Source organism: Physeter macrocephalus, chromosome 20 (assembly GCF_002837175.3).
Source record: "Physeter macrocephalus isolate SW-GA chromosome 20, ASM283717v5, whole genome shotgun sequence".
Taxonomy (NCBI): Eukaryota; Metazoa; Chordata; class Mammalia; order Artiodactyla; family Physeteridae; genus Physeter; species Physeter macrocephalus.
Genome location: NC_041233.1, coordinates 94,935,006 through 94,956,373, shown reverse-complemented (window position 1 = coordinate 94,956,373; position 21,368 = coordinate 94,935,006). Strand labels below are relative to the sequence as shown.

General features: G+C 37.4%; 1 protein-coding gene across 8 annotated transcripts in view; it reads left to right on the top strand.

Moving 5' to 3' along the window:
- The window catches only part of NRG1 (neuregulin 1), a 1,065,472-nt gene that overhangs the window by 1,020,715 nt on the left and 23,389 nt on the right, over positions 1-21,368 (top strand). For 4 of the 8 annotated variants that reach the window (XM_024131433.1, XM_024131436.1, XM_024131434.1 and 1 more), the window contains exons 6-7: positions 7,904-8,033; positions 21,049-21,107. In XM_024131433.1, coding sequence (XP_023987201.1) covers positions 7,904-8,033; positions 21,049-21,107 — 189 coding nt within the window. Of the gene's footprint in view, positions 1-7,903; positions 8,034-20,394; positions 20,463-21,048; positions 21,108-21,368 lie in introns of those variants that run through there. The other 4 variants (XM_024131435.2, XM_024131437.2, XM_024131439.1 and 1 more) reach the window with 2 other exon arrangements.

Below are 21,368 nucleotides of genomic sequence, written 5' to 3'. Positions count from 1 at the left end.
ACTGTAGCTTTGTAGTATAGTCTGAAGTCAGGGAGCCTGATTCCTCCAGCTCTGTTTTTCTTTCCCAAGATTGCTTTGGCTATTCAGGGTCTTTTGTGTTTCCAGACAAATTGTGAAATTTTTTGTTCTAGTTCTGTGAAAAATGCCAGTGGTAGTTTGATAGGGATTGCACTGAATCAGTAGATTGCTTTGGGTAGTATATGACAAATATACCAATTAATGATAACCCTTTGTAATCAGTGATCAGATTTCCTCTTACATCAGGATCCAAATAAGTTTCACTCATTGCAGTTGGTTTAATGTCTCTTTTTAATGTCTATATTTTAGGTTTTTCTTTTCTCTCACCCTTTGGTCTGTCTCTAGCTCTAGCTCTCTTTGTCTTTTTATCTTCTTTTAATTTTTTTTTAAGAAAGGGTTATTTGCCCTGTAGAGTTCTCCATAGATTGGGCTTTGCTGATTGCATCCCATGGTGTTCTTTTATATGTTCCTCTGACCTGCGTTCCTCCTGTAAATTAGTAGCTGTATCTGGATGCTTGATTAAATTCAGATTTGATTTTTGGGGATAAGAATACTTTGTAGATAGTTTTAGGGAAATTGATTTTCAATCTCATCAATGTTGATTCTCTATTTATTGAAATGACCATATGGCTTTTATTTTTGATATGCCATGTTTTTTTTTAATTTGATGAATAAGATAATGAATTTGCCTCATAGTTTCTGTCTTTTGACCTTTCGTCTGCTCTCATTTCTAAGTGTATTTTGGTTGATGAATAAATTAACCTATGTCATTAAATGTCACATGGTAATTTCAGCAGCTCGCCGAGTAACTGAATCCTTGATCAGTTCCCTTTGTTTTGATGTGTTCTGTTTGATGCTCGAAACTTTTGACTAATTTGGAAAATGACAGGTTAACATTTTCTACGTTGACATGACCTTCTCCCAACCAAATTGATACTGGTAAAATATGCAGAATACAGTAAAGAATGTGCCCCTTCTACCTTTAGCCTGATGAGATCTATAAATATATCAAATTAAGCCAGTCAACTGACTGCTAATATTTGCTTTGTAGGCTAGATGGATCGTACTCCTTTAGAATAGGTGTTGATAGGAAAAGATTCAAGGAACAGCTTGAAAGTTCATTGACTTCTGGCTATGCAAATTTTATACTCAGATAAAACTGTCAGTGATTAGTAGAAAATATATAGCAGAACTGTATTTCTGGAGCTGGCTTCTTAGCTAAGAGAAGATTATTGGCTTTGTAAGGAAGAAAATGTAGCTTTCTTGTAATCACCTGGCCAGCCATCCACTGTGGGAGGAGACTCCTTCTTCTTTAGAAAAGCTAAGACATCCTAGAAGGCATTTATGCCATTGACATGTTGCTCTAAGAAGTAGTAGACTAGAATGATTACACTGTGTCATGAGTGAAATGTGCTGTCAGAAAAAAAGAAAAAGAAAATAGCCACTTCTGTGCTTGAAAAATAACCTTTGTTGACAATTTTTCTTTTTCTAAGGAGAACACTAGCTAATGACACCAAAGCATTTGCTCAGCAACTGCTGGGAACTTAGGATCTCCTTTCTGTTTAGCTACAAATGAGCTCAGTGTTAACAACGAAAATTGGAATTTTGTTTTATGAGGAGAAACGCCCAAGGGTCACTTTTCATTCTGCTGAAGAAGGAAGAAAAAATATTAGGGTCTGCCCTGAGAGCTTGTAAGGGAGGGAGGGATCTAAAGGCAATCCTATTAACCTACTTCAGCCCCACTGTACGTGTAAGAAAACGGAAAACAAGCGTGTCCAAATTCACTTATGTGACCTTGGGCAGCCTGTACACTTTTGTGAGTTTTTAGCTGGAGGTATTTGATGAAAGACTGCAGAACTATTCTTTTGAGATGATCTGTATCCTCTTTTTCAATATGGGATAAATTATACAATATGTGAAGATTCTTTTGGGTCTACCATTCTATGTGTGTTATGATGCCAAAGCTCAAGTTCACTACTTAAACCAGTTAACCTCCACCAGCCCTTGGTGTCGGCTTATTCTTTGGACAGACTCTCACCTTGTAGGAAATCTGCCATATTACCAAGTCCTGAGGTCCATGAATTGAGATGCCCTAATTCTACTTTAGAAAGTTCTGGTTCCATTTCTGGTCTTGTGATGGTTCTTCCCTGGCTTCCCTGTTTGTTTCTATAGCAGAGTTCAGTAGAGGAGAGGCCAAGGAGATGGGCTCTGGGAACCTCCAAGTCAGGATGGGTTTCTTTGATCTTCTCCTATCATTTTTTTCTCAAGTACCTATTTGCTATTCAGCAACGGATTGAATTACTACTTGCAAAAAAAGGCCAGCGCAGAATGGTGATGCTTTAGTGGTTCTGAGTCTGGCTCTGGATTTTCCTTTGGAGAACTAATGCCTCCCCCATCCTTCCGTTGGCATCTATAGAAGCTGCATTAGGTGGCATGGCTTTTCCTGCTCAGCTTCTGAGCCAGAGCATCATTTTCAGACACCACATAAGCATTTCTTCCCAGTAGAAGTTCAAAGTGCTCTGGTACATAATTGCTGAGGAGCTATATTCTGAGCAAGAATAGTAATTTCAGATTTTTTTTTTAACTGGGAGATCAAAAAGCAAGAATGCATGCAGATTTCTAAATACATAGCCATGGAAGATATCACAGGTAAGGATTTTTTTTAAAAAACCTACAACTTTACAGCGATTGACAGTTTTATGTTAGTATATAAAAATTGTTAATATTTGTATATGTTATTGAGAAAACTGCAGAGAGTGATTTAATCTTCTGGGAGTAAATCATTAAGAATTGTCCTAAAAACTCCTAGTCAGGGCTCATTCACTCAGGGAAGATAGGAGCTAATGATTGCTTCTTGGGGTAAACACTATACACATACTAATTCCTGCTAATTGTCAAAGAAGAGGAGACTGGCTTCTTATCAGTAGTTTGCATTTGTGTAATGGCCCTGGTCTGTTAGTGCTGTCTACTTCACTGGTAAGGAAAACACCACTTAACACAAGCAAGAAAGGGAGCCATCCTTTCCAGCATTATTTTCTTTTTAGCCTGTCTCTGAGCAGAAAAAGGCTGGCATTCTATAGGAAATACTGTGTGATTCCATGGGAAAATATTGAGTAATGAGCAGAGAACACTCAATTACTCCTCAAAGTTTTATTCTGTGTATTTACTAAAGTGTGCAATAGTACGTGATTTCCAAAATGTTGAGTTATAAACAAAGTTTATCCTATGGCCCACATTCTATGGACATCATACTATTTTAAAATATTTTAGAGTTTTTAAACTGTTACAATAACACGCAAGATTATAAATACAATGAATTCATGTAACTTGGAAGCTCGGTCAGAAATATTAGAGAATTACACCTGAAACTTACATGATATTGTAAATCAACTATACTTCAATAAAAAAAATTTTTTTAAGAAATATTAGAGAATTGTGTGGATCTGGAAAGTTGAAAATAATTACACATTTAAGACAGCTTCTTTTTCTTTTAACTCAAATTGTTCTTCAGTTTTATTTTGTAAGCCAGTTGAATGGGTATAAATTATTGACAGTGGTTTTGAAAAAGTTTAAATAGAGTAAATTATTGATATTTACTTGATGCTTTGCAATCATTCAGTGGTTACCCCTCCAAATCAGACCATCTCTTCACATTTTGTAGAAGAATAATTTGCTAAGAAACAACATGCGAGGCTTGATTATATGTACTTACAGTGTCTGGACAGAAATGTTTTTGCTTCTCTTTGTTCCATATTTATGCCGTTAGTAATGGAAACATATCCTCTATTTGTGTGCAGTTTTGCAACTGACAAAGTGTTTTATCAAACTCTGCAGCAACCCTGCGATACCTCATTTTTGCAGCTGAGTATACTGAGGCAGGTAGTTGGACCAGAGTCCCACAGCTAGTAATCGGCAAAATTGTGCCTTGGCCCCCTGATTCTTCTCAGCTAACTCCAGGGTCATTTCACTACATTTCATCTATAAAGATCTCCTTTTAGGGAGAATTGTTTACAGTCTTACAATTTTCAACCCCAGTAACTTTAGTTGTTATTATTATGCCTCGCATATAATAGGCGATCATTAAAGAACTGTGAAAGGAAGGAAAAAAGAAGGGAGGGAGGGAAGGAGGGTGGCAGGGAGGAGAAGGGTTAGGGAAGGGAGGGGAGGCTAGAAAGGAGGGAGTCCTATTTCCTGGTGCAGGATTTGGGGCATCCTTAAATGGTAATCTTAGTGTCCAAATCCTTGGCTAAGTCAGAGAACTGTTCAGACTTGCCCAGAATGGTCGCTAGTCCTGATCTGTACTACCAAGACAGACGGGGTGGAGAGTAAAACACTCGGAAGAAATTCTCTGGTAACAAGTTAACTGCTGTGCTTATACTTTCTTCCTTATAATTTTGTAATTGGTAACATCCCAAGGAAAGTGCGTTTGGGATAAAACGTTCATATAAATGATAAACGTCAAAGTAGTGAAGTCACACTTATCAGTGTTCCTAATTGCTGTCCAGTTAGCACTTACTAGAAGCTGACAAACTCCCAGATTATGACAAACTAGTTGCAAAGCAGAGGGAAGCAGTTTTTATTAAGGACTGAATGAGTGAGATCTATGTCACCTACTTCCAGGAACAGCTATGAAGGTCATCTTTCGTTTATCAAAAGCACATTCTGTTGGCAAAACTGTCAGCTTTACCCCTGATAAACTCCTGCCAGCTCCCCCAGAAAGAATGCTGTTTCCACAGTTTAGTTTGAGAACCTGCTTTGTCTGTTTCATTAATTTCTGGCAGAATTACCAAACGGAAACTGACTTAGCAATACAGCGTATATAGGCCAGAGAAAAAGGATATCACTGCAAACTTTATAGATCTGCTTAGGGCTGACTGTGCACTGCAGTCGACTAAGGAGAAGATATAAGGAAACTTGGCAAAAATCTGAAAGGTGCATATATCACCATCCAGATCCCAGGTTCTTCTGACAATTACAACTTATTCCTGTGTCTGGCTGCTGGTTCAGAGCATCTGTACCCAGTTGGTCCACACTTTGTGTCACCTGGGAGTTAACTGCTGCTTTGCAATTCCATGATCATTTTTGTTTTCGCTGCTACTAAAGGATAAAAGCGCTAAGCAGGATAGTCCATGACACATAAGAGAGTTGCTACTTCATTTTGTCCAAGAATTATTTTATTATCAACTCTCCCATTCCTAGTGTCAAGTCATGATCTAAGAATTTTTCAAATGAATGTGTCATAACTCAGAGCTGCAGGATAATTCAAAGGATAATCATGTCAAGAAAAATACTTTTAAAGGACTGAAAAAAAAGGGATTGTTTCTAGTTTTAACCCACATTTCTTAATCCTACTTATTTGATAACACAAGATCAGAAAATCCAAGGAATAGGTATGATGTTTCTATCTCTTGTTTCTGTCACAGCTAATGTTCATTGTAAGTTTGCAATTAATATGGAGGGTCTGCTTTGGCGAGGAGGGGGTTGATTTTGTTGTTTTTAATAAAAGCCTCAGCATTTGTTCTGAAAGAGCCTGCTGCAGTGTTTGCTGCCCAGTTTGGATGAGGGGTAATTCTTAGCAGCCTCTCAGGGATTCAGGGACCACTGGGGTCTGCTTGAGGCTCAGAGCTCCTTTGCAGGAATGATGGCGACAGAACACTGCAGGTGGTCCCCTTGGCAAAAATCCTCTGCCCCATTTGTCATCCCATAGATCCCTGTCAGCAGTTGAAACTCGTAAGCACAAAACCTTTAACATTTAAGACAAACTCCCTCCTAATATTTTTTTTAAAAGCAGTCGCCATGGATGAAAATATCCATAGCACCTAAGTAAACAGTTTTTCACATGAAGATATAATATTATGTTAAAATCTATGCTAAGTGATGTGTAGAAATTGTCCACTCTATGATTTTATAGACCAAAGGATGCAAGTTATGTTTCCCCTCTTCTTGATAAAGATGGTGAAAGTGTAGCTGCTGGCAAAGGGTAAAATCACCTCTCTCCTCACTCCCCCTGGTTCTTTTGGTTGGGTTTGTAGACCTGAGCTGGACATTTGGAAATGCATTCTGAAAAGGACTTTGTGTTGGAATAGTTTGAAAATTGACCCAGTTCTTTATTACCCATAATAAAGATTCAAGGAAAGCATGCCTCTTTGAAATCTTCAGATTTCTGTTATCAAATTTTACATCTGATTGATAGATACCAAAATTAAGATCCTTCCCTACTTGTTCAGTAACCATACCTGCTATTATTCATCGGATGCCAGTTTTGTGCCAATTCCTTTCATCTCTATAAGAGTCCTGTAAGAGTGCCCTTACCCTGTTTTCTAAATGGGAAAATTGACCATCTGGATGGTTAGGTGACTTGCTCAAGGACGCAAAGCTAGTAAGAGACGGGATTTGAACCAGATCTGTCTCCAAAGGGCAAATCATTTTGACTGTCCTTTGCCGTTCCTCCTGAAAGCCATGGTGAGAACAGAGAAATGGTCGCAAACATGCCTTAGACAGGAGAATAAGAGACAAGAAAGGCCTCGAGCCGTTTAGAAACTGAATAATCAGATGCTGAGTATTTCAATCAGGTAGAGTAAAAATCAAGCAGCGTTAGGGTCACAATTAGGTTAAATGTCAAAGCAAAAATGTGCGCTTGTGAAGGAAACGAAAAAGAAAGGCAGGAGAAAATGGAAAAATACGACAGGTCAAATAAACTAAGAGCATCTGAGTTTCACACGCAAATCGTAAAATAGAAATTGATAAGGAAGACAAAGAATTAAAAGGCACTAAGAATGAGTCAGATAATCGACGAGAAAAACTTACGTCTGAAGATGGACTCTCCCTACCCCGGGAGAGTAAATAGAGTCTTCATTGGCTGGACACTTTGGTTTTACATTTCATCCTGATAATGTCAGTGATAAACATTATGTTGTAAGCTAAACTGTTTGGGGTTGAGACTGAGCAGTGTTTAAGGTGCTCCCAATACTGTAAGTGGGGGAGAAGTTCTGAGACTAAATGCTCTTACAGTCTCAGGACTTTGGCTTCATTTAATCCCTGAACCTAATGGTGGAGCAATCAGTGTCAGCCTGACTTTCCAATAACTGGGAAGTTTGAAGGCAAGTGAATAATCAGATTTATCACATGAAGACGTTGCAAACCAAAATTAAAACTTGTTTCTACTCCTGCTTCAGAATGGATGAGTTTTACATTGCTTTCTTCTACATTTGCAGCAATGTTAGACTGTCTTTGCATTTCTTCAAAAGCGTGATGGCAATCAGACATTCAATAATATTCTTCTGAGTAGAAATTAGAATAGAATGGAAATTTTGAACAGAATGCCCCCTGATCTATACATTAATACATACTCAATTAATAATATTTTTTTCATTAGGAACAAATAAGCCACCTTGTATTTTTCTTTGCCATACATTATGTCTAAAAAATATCAAGTCCATACACATATAACACATAATTTCAAAATAAAATAATTTTATCAGTTAGTTGCCATTAAAAATTGATATCTACATTCAGTTGCACTGATATGAATTTATGTCATTATTTTTGAGCCTTCCTGGAAAATATATTTTTCTTAATGACAATAGATGTTCTCTTTTCCAACTTCCTTAGAAGATAAAGTATAAGTTATAAGAAATGTTGAACCTGTTGCCTATTTAATTATAATTAAATTAATTAACTATAATTACCCTTTTATAACTTTATTATATTTAATTACACCCAGAAAGTACTTAACGTCTCTGCTGTTGTTTATTAAGCCTGAAAGTTTAGTGGATTATGCCGTATCTTATATGAACTCTTCCTTTTAAGAGAATTTAAGATTAAAGGCTGCTTAGAAGAGGGAAAGATGGGTATAAACCTTTCCCCTTCTTTATCTTTTATCCAGCCACATCTACATCTACCACTGGGACAAGCCATCTTGTCAAGTGTGCAGAGAAGGAGAAAACTTTCTGTGTGAATGGAGGCGAGTGCTTCATGGTGAAAGACCTTTCAAACCCCTCAAGATACTTGTGCAAGTAAGAAAAGAAATCCTCTGTGTGGCTTATGTCCATGACTGCTTCTTTTAGATGATTCCATGTCTCATGATGTATTGTTGCTGCTTTTTCCAATTTCGTTGCATCCTTTGAATAATGCTGTTTTATTTTTAAAGTTTTGTGAAAAGTTCATACCATTTATCATCTTCTCTGTTATATCCAGAATGTTATTTTGCTTTCTTCAAGGTGGGTTGGTTTTTTTTTTTTTTGCCTTCATATTTATAAAGTTGCTTTCCTCGTGGTTTTCCTCATTGTTACCTAAGAGAGATGTGCAAATATCATAGAGGTCTGGAACTTTGGATACCTACCTCTCCATCCCATGTATGGATGAAGCTGTAAGATGATGTTCCTTTTAACCCTTTTAACCTGCAAAATGAATAGGAAAACTAAAAGAAGCAGAAGGGCAGAAGATTCTTTACTGACCCATCTGTTACACTGGGCATTAGCTTATTCTTTTATACCTCCTTTTTAAAAATGGAATTTAGGTCTATCTCACTAATGAAAAACCAGCAACTTGCATTTGTTTGGAAATGCATTTAGTGTGTGTAGCATCATTGCATGTAGAAGGCAGAGTGTTCTTTCATGTACTACAGTTATTTATAGATGTATTTAGAATGGCCCTCTCTCCAATGACCTGAAGGAGTTAATGAACCATTAAGAAGTATCACAGTTATTATCTCTCAACAGACAGAATTAAACAAAGATGTTGTCAGTAAGGTTACATTAAATATTTAAACCTTGCAGTTAAAATTAGGAGGTCTCATTAAAAAGCACGTGTTTATTGTGCCATGCATTTTTAGTCTACGCTTGATATTTAGGCTCTGTGTGGTCCATGGACTCAAATAATTTGCTGTGGTAAAAGATATTTAAATATGTGGTGAAAAATACACACTTATTTTGCAGTTGACTAAGAGCTGTATCCCACTGTTCTAAAGTAGCAGTGCTTGTCCTAAATGAGAAAAAAAACATATCATCATAACAATCATCTCTGGCTCCAGAGTATTACTAGCTTGTGACCCAAATGTTGACAAAGAAGAACAAGTTTGTCAGAGAGACAGTTGAGCTAATAGAAAGAGCAATTAGCAAAATGAGAAAAAAGGCACAAGAAATCCTTAAGAAGGCCAATTCCCTTTTACATCATATAAATAGTATGCAAATATTTAAGTCCCTTTTCTAAGAAAGCCTTCATTGTTTGTAAGTAATAAAATGCATCTTATGGGCTTCCCTGGTGGCGCCGTGGTTGAGAGTCGCCTGCCGATGCAGGGGACACGGGTTCGTGCCCCGGTCCGGGAAGATCCCACATGCCGCGGAGCGGCTGGGCCCGTGAGCCATGGCCGCTGAGCCTGCGCGTCCGGAGCCTGTGCTCCGCAACGGGAGAGGCCACAACAGTGAGAGGCCCGCGTGCCGCAAAAAAAAAAGAAAAAATGCATCTTAAAGGACATGTATTTTAAAATCATAACACCAAACAGAAATGCCATTTTGGTAGAAATGTTTTGCTGTTCCCTGTGCTGATCTAGACACGGGCTATGTGTAGAATGTCTCGTGGGGCCTCAGGGCTGTAAGCAAGTACCTCCCAGATCTGCTTTTTTGCCCTCGAAATCTCTCCTTTTAATAGAGTAGAAGCAGAGAAGACAAGTTTTGCTGGTTGTGTGGCCGATTTTTTCAATGAAAACAGACAACTTATAAAAGTAGCTATAGTCTTTTATTTATTTTATTATATTTTATTTTATTAGTACTTTTATTATCCTTATAGTATCTTATGCTTTTATACTTTATTACTTTTGTAGTGAATAAAAGACTAGGAATCACAAGAGTAAAATTCTAATTTCAATTACTAAATATCCCTTTCATAGATATAGGTAATAGGTATAAGCCAAGATAAAGTTAATAAGTAAGAGTCTTTTCAAAGCTTTAAAGCAAGACAAAAATGAAAGAGTATATAGAAAAAATCATTTCTTTCAGGTCTGAAGGATTTTATGACTCTCAGTGTTTATTGTTTTAAAGATTCACTTTTTGATCACCAGTATATTCAACTCAACATACCTACAGCAAAGAATTAAAGTTGGTCAGTTTTAGACTTTGGTTCTGCCAACTTGCTGTGAATACAGCCCAAACATTCCTCCCTCCGCATATTTATCATAGTGAATGGGGATGACCAAATTTTTTTTTTTTTTGCGGTACGCGGGCCTCTCACCGCTGTGGCCTCTCCCGTTGAGGAGCACAGGCTCCGGACGCGCAGGCTCAGCGGCCATGGCTCACGGGCCCAGCCGCTCCGTGGCATGTGGGATCTTCCCGGACCGGGGCACGAACCCGTGTCCCCTGCATTGGCAGGCGGATTCTCAACCACTGCGCCACCAGGGAAGCCCCCAAATTTTTTTTTTAACTTTTTATTTTATATTGGAGTATAGGCGATTAACAATGTTGTGATAGTTTCAGGAGCACAGCAAAGCGATTCAGCCATACATGTACATGTATCCATTCTCCCTTAGACTCCCCTCCGATCCAGGCGGCTGCATAACATTGAGCAGAGTTCCCTGTGCTCTACAGTAGGTCCTTGTTGGTTATCCTTTCTAAATATAGCAGTGTGTACATGGGGGATGACCAAATTTTATAGTTTCCTGTAAGATTTTCTCTATGAAAATAGAAAATACCAGAAGCTGAGAATTATAATCTGTAAAATATGAGGTGCATTTATTATATGGGTAATCCGGTTATTCTGTCCTAGTCATAGACATACAACCTAATTAAATCACTTGAAAAAAACACTTAAAATTATAGTTCTTTTAAATGCTTCTCCTTTTTAAACAATTGTACCCAGATTATCTATGTTTTCTCTTTTTTAGTTCTTTAGAAAAGCATCTGAGACCACTGTATTTTAATTATAATAATGAAACATGATCATTTTTCACCGTAGCCTTTGCAAAGATTTACAAGCTGAGTGAGTATATATGATAGTTTCGAAATACCTCTTAGGAACCAGTGCAGTTATTTTCCACGTGTTAATTTCAGCTCTTCTGTGGCCCTCCCATGTGCTATATAAAAAGTGCTATCGCCTAAGTGCTGTTCATTTGTTCCATTTTGGTATTGTGCCAACAACTGGAATTTTTTTCACCCACACAGCTTTTCATTAAATTTTAAGCCTAATCCAGAAAGAAATACTTGTTATATATTTTTCTAATCTTAAAGTGAAATGTTGTCTTCCTCCAACAGCTATTAAAGCAGCAACCCATGAATGACTATTGTTTCCCCCAAGCTAATCGTCTTCTAGTTCTCAGCAAATTGGCATTATAATTTTATTGTATCTTTTCTTTGGTAATATAATCTTTCAGAAAAGCGTTAAACCTTATTACGAGATCTTGTTGGAAAGAAAATCTTTGACATCTAGGATTTTGATCCGTTTTATCCCCCTTTTGCACCATGTCTTTACTGATGCATCAGAGCAAGCCAGTACATTAATGGAAGAATTGGAATATGTTCACTATCCAAAATATGTCATGCCTTTTTTGTTAAATTTGTCTAATTGTTTTTTAATCCCTGTCTTAAAAACATCTATAACATTAAAAATAGTTTAGCCAGAAGTGAAACCAAGGAACATCATATACCATGTCTTACGATATTATATGGTTCACTGGACGACTTGAATAGAAACAGAAAACACGAGAGTGTTGCATTGGCTCATCATGGTCCTGTGTATGAAGCCAGTTCATAGTTTCCACATGGTCCATCTGTCTAGGGCAAAACGTTTCTGAAGCATGTGCCACATCATTCAAAATCAGCTTTATCCCTGGCTAAAGACATGACTCAGAAATACCACAAGCACACGAGTTTCCAAGTAGTCTCTCTGGTCATCTCATCCACTGTTGTCTTTTTGGGAGTTGAAGTCGAAGACTTTACAGCAAAGCTCTTTTGTCTCTCTGTTTCGAACAAGGTGTTCCAAATGGATTAACCATATAACAGTTAAACACTTCTCTGAGGAGAGGTTTGCTGGTTACTTGGACTTCTCCTCTGGGAACTGTGTGGGAATTTCTGTGGTGTTTCTCATATTTTATATTTCTCTTCTCTCTATAGTAATTTCAAATTTATCCGGGGGTGGGGGGAAACCAGTTACTATTCCAGATTGCATAAAGACCAGAAAAGAATCCTTCCATCTTTTACCCTCTGGTACCCCATGTAGTCACATGGTTCAAAGAAACAGGACAATTTGAACATGACATTGTCCAGATGTTCCTCTTTGTTTTCTCCCCTTGTTCTTGTATATCTGCTCTTCTGAACAGCTTTACTTAGAGAACTATTTTGGAAGATGTTGATGTGATTTTTTTTTTTAATATAAAAATGATTTTATACCAGCCCGTATTTATAAACCCATGACGATGTCCTATGGGCAGATGTGCCTTCTCCCTGTGGGGATTAGAGTTTTAACCACCAATTTTTGGTGAATAGTCTGAGCTCTTTCACTTCAACTCTCTGGACAGTATATTTATAACATAGAGTTAATATGTTCTCCAAACTTCTTCCCAGGGAGTCAGTGAAATTAAATGAATTCATTTCTGCTAAAGCACTTCTAACTCTGGGGAAGCAAGATTTCTTTTTCCTTATAATAAAAAATAAATGGTAGAATTACATTCTCTCCGTAGACATTGGAAAAATATATACACCTGTCTTAACAGACTGTGTTATCATATTTAATTCCCAATTCTTCATTTTCTTTAACACTAGAAGTTTTTATTTGATTTGTTGGGGCCACCAGCTAGCTTTATAACTTTGCATTTGACATTCATTTAATCATATAATATCTCTGATCATTAACTTCCTTATATGTAAAAACAAAAAACAGAAACAAAAAGCAAACAAAACATAGGAAGATGGGAGGTGCCTTTAAACATGAACGTATGATTTTGTCTATTTTTTATGAAACCATGTAGTATATATAAGGGCCTATATTGTATTACACATTATTATCGAGATAGTCATGAAAAATATATAGCTAGAGGAGATAAAGTCACAACAAATTTTTTATAATAAATTGAACTCAGTAAATGAAATATTAATTAACATTTGTTTATAGAACAGCTACATCTATGCCAGGCATTTTTTAAAACACAGAGAAAACATGAAGCATGGTCACTGGTCCCTGGGAACTTAGTCTATTTATGGAAATGGAGTAACTAAAATAGTACATCAGTTAAAGTGACTATATCCCAAGTGGTACAGTGCTGATTGTTATGGTAATGAGAATTGAAAGAAGGAAAAGAGTGGAATTAGTTGAAGACTTTATAAACATCGTCATCATTTATGGAGTTTTTTCCATATACCGGGTAGACACTGAGGCTGCAGTAATCTTCCCATGAGACCCAGTGACATGCATAACTAGATGAGCAGCTCCATTCTGGGAAGTAAAACAAAACAAAAAAACTAAGTTAGACAGGAGAGTCCGTTTCTGAGCTCTGAAAGCCAGGCAGAGGACTTTGGACACTGTGATAGCTAATCGGCGTCATAGTAACTTCTGGAGCAGGAGAGGGATACCATGAACATAGCAAGTGCTTAGGGAAGAGAGACTTCCATACAGTCTAGAGACATCTGGGGACCGGGTAAGATGAGGAGAGAAAGTCAAGACACTAGCTAAGGTTAAAGTTTTATAAAACCCTGGCATAGCAATGATGAGGAGGATGACGATATATTTATAACATATTAGTAGCTGAATTAACATAATTAAACAAGAGGGTGATGGTTCAGATTCAAGTTGTGTCCTGTGGCCTCATCATCATGGCTGTAGAAGGAGAAATTTGGAATAGAGCAAAGGGATGTATTTTGGGTTAGACCTGGAGTCCAGCCAGCTCTGGAAGCGTTTGTCCTTCAGAGTGGGTGTGACACTTACCTTCTGTAACATTTAACAGGGAGAGAAACCTTTGTGAGTGGGCGGGACTCTTGTGGCTTAGATGTAGATAGTCAGCTCTTCACATGACCACGTGTTCTATTTCTTCTGTGTCCTCTTGTATCTCGACTCCTGCTATGTACTTCCTAGGTATTTATTAACTCATTTTTGACTTTCGTGAAGACAGAGGGAAGCAAATCCTTTTGTTCTTATAGAAACCAGTTTGGCTACAGTTTGGCGTAAAATCAGGTACACTAAGTGTTCTTTAGAGCTTGGTTCCTTTTTTTCTCCTGAAATCAGTTGGCAGCCACATATATTTATTGACCTCCTTCTAAGAGGCAAGTTCTATGCTTGTGCTTGGTATGAAGTGGTGAGCAAAATCACGTGGTCTCTGCCCTCATGGAGTACTCTGTAGGCTCTTGTGAGTAGCAGATGTATTTCAAGTGATTAATTTAATTATAAATGATCGGTGTGCTGAGTGCTATGAAGAGAATTTTGGGGGCTAAGGGAATGTACCATGGGGGACCACAGCCAGCCAGAGGCAGAGACTCCGTCAGGGAAAAAAGTATATGCAGCCCTCGCCTTGAGAAGCATATAGTCTATTTAAAATAAAATGCACCATTTTGAAATATTTCTATTGAATGATTTAAGTCAAAAGTGAATATTTAGATGTTTCATCATAAAATGAGGCTGGAGTAGATGGAACTATAAAGTTTGGAATCGCTAAGCTGTGTGATGAGACAGGGAAGGGCATCCTCCAGGGAGGAAAACCAAACCACAAATTAGCCGAGTCCATAAGTCATTGTGTCACCAGGACACGTAGATGCATGGCACATAGATTGAGCCCGTATCCGATGAAATTGTTTGACCCCGAAGTAAAGGATACATCAGTTAGAGTAAACAATGGCAAGGATTTTCATCTACAGATGAGCATTTCAGAACAAGCTGTACAAACAGAGCTTTGGGAAGGGCACCAGGGTTCAAACAAGGAGGGGTTAATTCATAAACACTGGCACCCTCATTAGTGGGATTGTATGTCTTAGATGTTGAAAAACAACACTGGCAAGCCAGGATAACTTAGATTTTTTTTTTTCCCTCAGTATTTACCCATGAGTCCACTGTGGCCACTCTATGTATACTGTTATCTCAAGAATTGAGAACTAGCCCCCAGATCTTAATAAAAAAGAAATGGGATGATCCATACTAGCTGAACAGTGATGGGGAGGTATAAGGTTGGATCTGAAGGAAGTGTTATTGAAGGAATATATTATATTTAATATTTTCTTTAGTGGTACTGAAGAAGGCATTCCCTTGAGGAAATAAATGTCTTTTGCAGATGATATCATAAAGAACACTAAAACACAAATTAGAAAAGCATATACAAACCTCAAGAAATTTCACTTCATGGTGGATAACAGAACGAAGTTCATCTTGGAAAAATGCAGACTAATAGTAACAATCCATTTGGGAAAGAATAATCTACAACACAGATACTCAGCCAGTGAGTGGGCGAGTTCTAGCCAGAATCCTGAGTGAAGGGGTGAGAAAAGTCAGCCCTTGCAATATGATACTGTAGAAAAACAAACTAGCACTGTTTGACCTGGTGTGTACACTGCCAGCTCTGGTTTACGGAGTTAGAGCAAACGTCCTTAACGTCTAACACTTAAACACACCGATAATCCTCAATATGTATCTAATGGCATTTCCATTACTTGATATTTGTAAACATGGACATCAACGAAATTGTTTCAGCTGTTGTACAATATGAAGGAAATACCCCAACTAGTACTGAGGTAGAGTGAAAAGAAAATAGGGGCTCTTCTTTTTTGGAAGAAAATTATCTAAAAAATTGTCTGAATATTTCATGGTAGAGTGATGACTAAATAGAGACAAAATATCATATGTAAACCTGTTTCCCTTCTCCTGCCTGATCAAGGGAGGACCTAATGAAAATTAATGAAACCAAGAAATAAAGAAAGGAAGAGAAAAGATGTCTAAGGATGTTTTATAAATTGACCATAAATTAAAAAAACCACAAAACCGTTTATAATGGCTTATAAAATTAGCAAACCCTAAATAACCAGAAGTTTCTTGGAGTTCTGGAAATATCTTTGACTATGTCTAGTGTCTCCACCAAAAAAAATGAGAAATATTTTATTCAATTAGAGTGTAAAAAATACACCAAGCACTAAATTGCTTCACAAAATTACATGAGTTGATGATCGATTACATACTAAGCATATCAGGATTGTCACCATGTATTAAGGTTATTATTATTATTATTATTTTGCGGTACGCGGGCCTCTCACTGTTGTGGCCTCTCCCGTTGCGGAGCACAGGCTCCGGACGCGCAGGCTCAGCGGCCATGGCTCACGGGCCCAGCCGCTCCGCGGCACGTGGGATCCTTCCCGGACCGGGGCACGAACCCGTGTCCCCTGCATAGGCAGGCGGATTCTCAACCACTGCGCCACCAGGGAAGCCCATTAAGGTTATTATTAAGAACAGTTTTTATTTTACTGGTGCTGTGCAGAAGTCTTGGTTACTAGACTGTAATGGCTTTATTGAATCCTAGGTAAGATGGTATTTCAGTAACAGGATTTAAATTTGAGATAATAGACTTATTGTTAAAGAGTTAGAGTCTTTTCCAAATTCCAGACACAATTTTAAAGGTTTCTGTTTAAGGGAGGGAGTCTATAAGGAGGATACTGGGAGCTCCTATAAAAAATTATTTGGAAGTATACAGAGGAGAGAGTCGGTCACAAACTATAAAAATAAAAGCCGGTTATTGAGCTGTACCTGGCAAATCAATTGACTGAGAGTCTCCTTAATACAGTCCTTTACCGGACACTGCAGTCTGATTCTCAATCAGGTTCAGTTTAACTAACATTTTATGAGAGTCCTTCATGAGCCAGGCTAAACATTAGAGCTATAAAATGATCAGAATGTGGTCAGCGTCCTCACAAAGAGGTAATCACGAGGCAGATAGGTAAGAATGATGGAAGAGATCAGGGCAGCGTGCAACGTGAGAGCCAAATAAGGAATCCTTCTCCCAGGGTGTGGATGTGTGGATGTGAGGATATGGCACTCAGGGAAGAGTTGATGCTAGTTGGAAGAGATGCTGCTTCAGTTCAGACAAAACTGTCTATGAGTTTTCATCTCACGAAGAACAAATATAGAACAAAGATAGTTTATCATGTTAAGAGCAAATACTAAAATTTTTTTAAAAATATTTCCATCTTCTAATCTGATCAGTAAAACAAACGGTATATATAGTTTTGGAGCTACAATAGGGGCTCGGTTCTTATTCAAACAGATTCTTCTAAGACATAAAATTCTTGGAAGGTGCTCAGACTCGTGCTAAAGAATATTGTTCAAAATCATATTAAATTTACTGTACTCTTATCTCCGAAGAAAGCGATAGATTGGGTGCTTAAAGGACAGTGCTAATAAAGAAATATGTCAGCAGCCAGTCTCCCTATTCTTTTAGAAGTAATTCCATAGAATTTAATCAGAGCCTATAGATCAGGTGCATTTCCATTTGCATATGCTTCCTCTACCCAGTCAATGCAGTCTGCAGTTTGCTTATGCAGAAACTGTTTCCGCTTCCTTCCATCTGATTTGGTAACAATTCTAGACGTCCACAAAATATACATAATATAGCCGCTGAACCCTTGAATTGCTTAGGAATAGGTATTTGAAATTTATTTTGCCTACAGATTGTCTTAAAAATCCATTCTATCAGAAATTTATTTTTTAAGTTCTTGAGTCCTCCCTGACTGGTAATACATTCAGAAGAAATGATGTCTGGGTTTTTGCACAGTGATTCCATGTGTGAGGGTGATTCCCAGAACCTTCGTGGTAAGAGAAACCTTTGATAATCACTTAGTTAAATCCTTTCATTTTATCCCTGAGGACAGCTGAGGCCCAATGAAGCCAAATGGGCTTCTCACATCCAAGCAGCAACATTCTGTGATGACAGTGTAGAGGGCCTTTTGGAGGTCAGGATCCCTGACATCCTAAACTTTAATGTACAAACAGATCTCTTAGGGATCTTGTTAAAATGCAGATTCTTATTCAGTAGTTATGGATGGGTGCCTGAGATCCTACATGTCTACTAACAAGATTCCAGGAGATGCTGGTGCTATTGGTCCTTGGACCCCACTTTGAATAATAATGAGGCTTTTACGCTAAGAAAATCCATCTAAGTGAAGGTAAACAGTAGCGAAAGGAGAGTTCTGGTTCGGATATAGCTGACAATTCCAAAAAGGATTGGCATACCTTAAGCAGATCTAGTATTACTGCACCAAATATTCTATTGATATATCATCTTATGATAGAGATAAACCACCATTTCATAATGCTAGTTTCCTAGGAAACATCATCTCAGGAGTTTGTACGAATTAGAAAATTGATTGGGTAAGATTTTTGATCCCCTTCATCTAGTTGTCCTGTGCCCAGTGATCTCAAAAGTGTCGTCCTAGATGCGTAAATGGCAATCTTCTAATAAATGCGTTTCTTCTCTTAAGGGACTCATGATTTCTCAGCTATTTGTTAATTTCATGATCCTTAAATAATACATGCATTTCTTACCTCTAATGGTTCTCTCTCCCTCTCTCTTCTCACACACACACATACCGTATTCACATATCTTATACCGTGTTCTTTGTATGAAACAAGTGGATTATTGTGTGATCAAATTAAGAATTTAAATTTTTAAGATGAAATGGTCATTTAGAATGTATTCTTAGTTCTGAAATTACCTACTTAATTATAGTGTATGTCTATATGGATTTATATAGCCCTGGTTCAGAAACAAATATACAAATAAAACCCCCATGTACTTCAAAAATTTTTATGTCAGATAAGTTATATGGAAAACAAGTTTCCGTATATTTTTCTTAAATTACCTGTGAAGGCACTCTTATTGAAGCATGTAGAATGACATCTTCATGAGAAATGACCCAACCTCACAGGTTATAGTTCTTATTTCTGTATTTCTCTAGGCAGATCTTCCTCTACTCATTGAAGCAAAAATATTATAAATGAAAATAACCAGTTCATTTTAAAAAAATATCTTGAAGAACTGAAAAAACTATATCAATACAAGATGTTTGTTGTTAAGCTTATTGATATTATTGTTAATGATCATAATTATACTTTGTTTACCCAAGTACTTATAGGGCTGAAAATCTGGAACTGCTAGTATTTATTCTTACAAGCCATTCTTCATGAAATAGGTGAAATAGATGTACCAAATCACTTGAGAACATTTTTTGGCACTGAATTTGGCTTTCAGGGAAATGAAAAAAAATCAACCTTATATTAGCAAAAATGGATCGTTTTATTCACATCTCTTTGATGCCAAAAAAAATGGTGTTTATTTTTATTTACTCTGGAGAAGAAAGGGTTGTAAGGAAATCATGAGGTGTGTGCATGATGGTTATGGCCTAGGTGAACTATTAATAATAATCATGGCTATGGGTGTGGAGTACCTGTAAAAGGTATATTTGTGTCCTGGAACTTTCTGATGACCCTATTTATTAGAGTATGATACTGGGTAAAATGAATCCATTCTGAAATGCTTTAGTTACTGGAGTGACAGCAACAAAAAGAGCAGTTGTAAAGGACTTCCATATTTAGGCACAGCCCCATCACAAGACTTTAAGAACAATATTCTACCAGAATTCTGGAATTTTGATAGGCAAATGTATACGAGTGAGTAAAATGTAAATTTTATACAGTTTCAAAACAATTTACCCTAAATGCAAAATGACATTTATTAAATAGTTCAGTAGAGGAATAACTGTTTATATTTTAGAAGTGTATTTGCCTTTGACATGGGATAATTGGATGAAGTGAAATTTGTACTAATAAAAATCTACCTCTTTCTTTCACCATTAAAAATAAGACCTAATTTGTAATATCTTTAAAACAAAAAGAGATGTAGTTTTTCTTGTCAGTAATCACTAGAGTGTGAAAGTGCTTGACTTCTATTGTAGTTTGTTGATTTCACTTATAAAGATACCTATGAAATGAAGTACAAAATTGTGTCTACAAAAGAAAAAGCTCAGAATCATTTAAACAATAAAAGATGGTAGATGGAACCTTATAAGCTCTTACCAAAACCAGTGTTTTAACATAGTGAGTCAATTGATCAGTGACAACTTCAGAAATGCCCAAGGGAAAATGACTTAGCTGCCCAGAACTTGCCACTTCTTTTCAACTTTTCAACCTCACTCTAGTTAAATTTCAGTTAACTGATTTTATGAAGACTGAAGCAAACAACAGAAATATATACCCCACAGTTTTCATGGGACATGGTTTTCTAAATGTTTTGTCTTCTCCTTTCTTTTATGTTGTTCAGCTACCAGGTCATTTGTAGGAGTCTCCATACTCCATAGGAGGAAAATTGCCAGTCTGAAAGTTCAGTGTCTTTAGCGTTCGATTGCTTATTACATTTTTACCCTCTAGGTGCCAACCTGGATTCACTGGAGCGAGATGTACTGAGAATGTGCCCATGAAAGTCCAAACCCAAGAAAGTATGTTAAAATAATCTGAAATTTGCTTTCTCCCCCAAACTACAGCAACAATCACTACCACTTGGTGGTTTTACAACTCAGTTGTGACTGTTTCCTTTTGTTCTAATTATGGTTTAACCACTCAGGGCGCAAACCCATTCAATGAGACCTTGTTTAACTGTGTCTCAACACAGACCCCAAAGGTCATCAGTTTTATAAAAGAATGACCCATCAGGATGGTCAGTGATGCTGGTGATCATGGCGGGCCAGCCAACCAGAACTCCTTTCCTTCCAACATTTTGGACCAATGCTGTCAAATAGAAAACCTAGTTAAAGAAAACATCCGCTTTCACTTCAAGTGACTCCCTTTGAGAGAATGCAGTCGCTTAAAATGCTGGAATCTTTCTATCATTTTTGTCCAGATTTTTAACCCTTTGGGGGAAATGCCAGAGTCTAAAAGCCATGATTAGGACAAAGACTCAGTTCCTGAGGGTGAACTCACCAAGTTCAATCAAAATGTCACTGAAGGAGCTTCTTTCTAGCATATATTCACCTCTTCTCTTTTTCTCTGTTTTTTCTACCATTGTTTTTTTGTTTCTTCTCTCAGGTGCCCAAATGAGTTTACTGGTGATCGCTGCCAAAACTACGTAATGGCCAGCTTCTACAGTACGTCCACTCCCTTTCTGTCTCTGCCTGAATAGGAGCATGCTCAGTCGGTGCTGCTTTCTTGTTGCTGCATCTTCCCTCAGATTTCACCTAGAGCTAGATGTGTTTTACCAGGTCTAACATTGACTGCCTCTGCCTGTCGCATGAGAACATTAACAAAAGCAATTGTATTACTTCCTCTGTTCATGACTAGTTGGCTCTGAGATACTCATAGGTATGTGAGGCTCCGATGTTTCTGAAATTGATCTTGAATAATGTGAT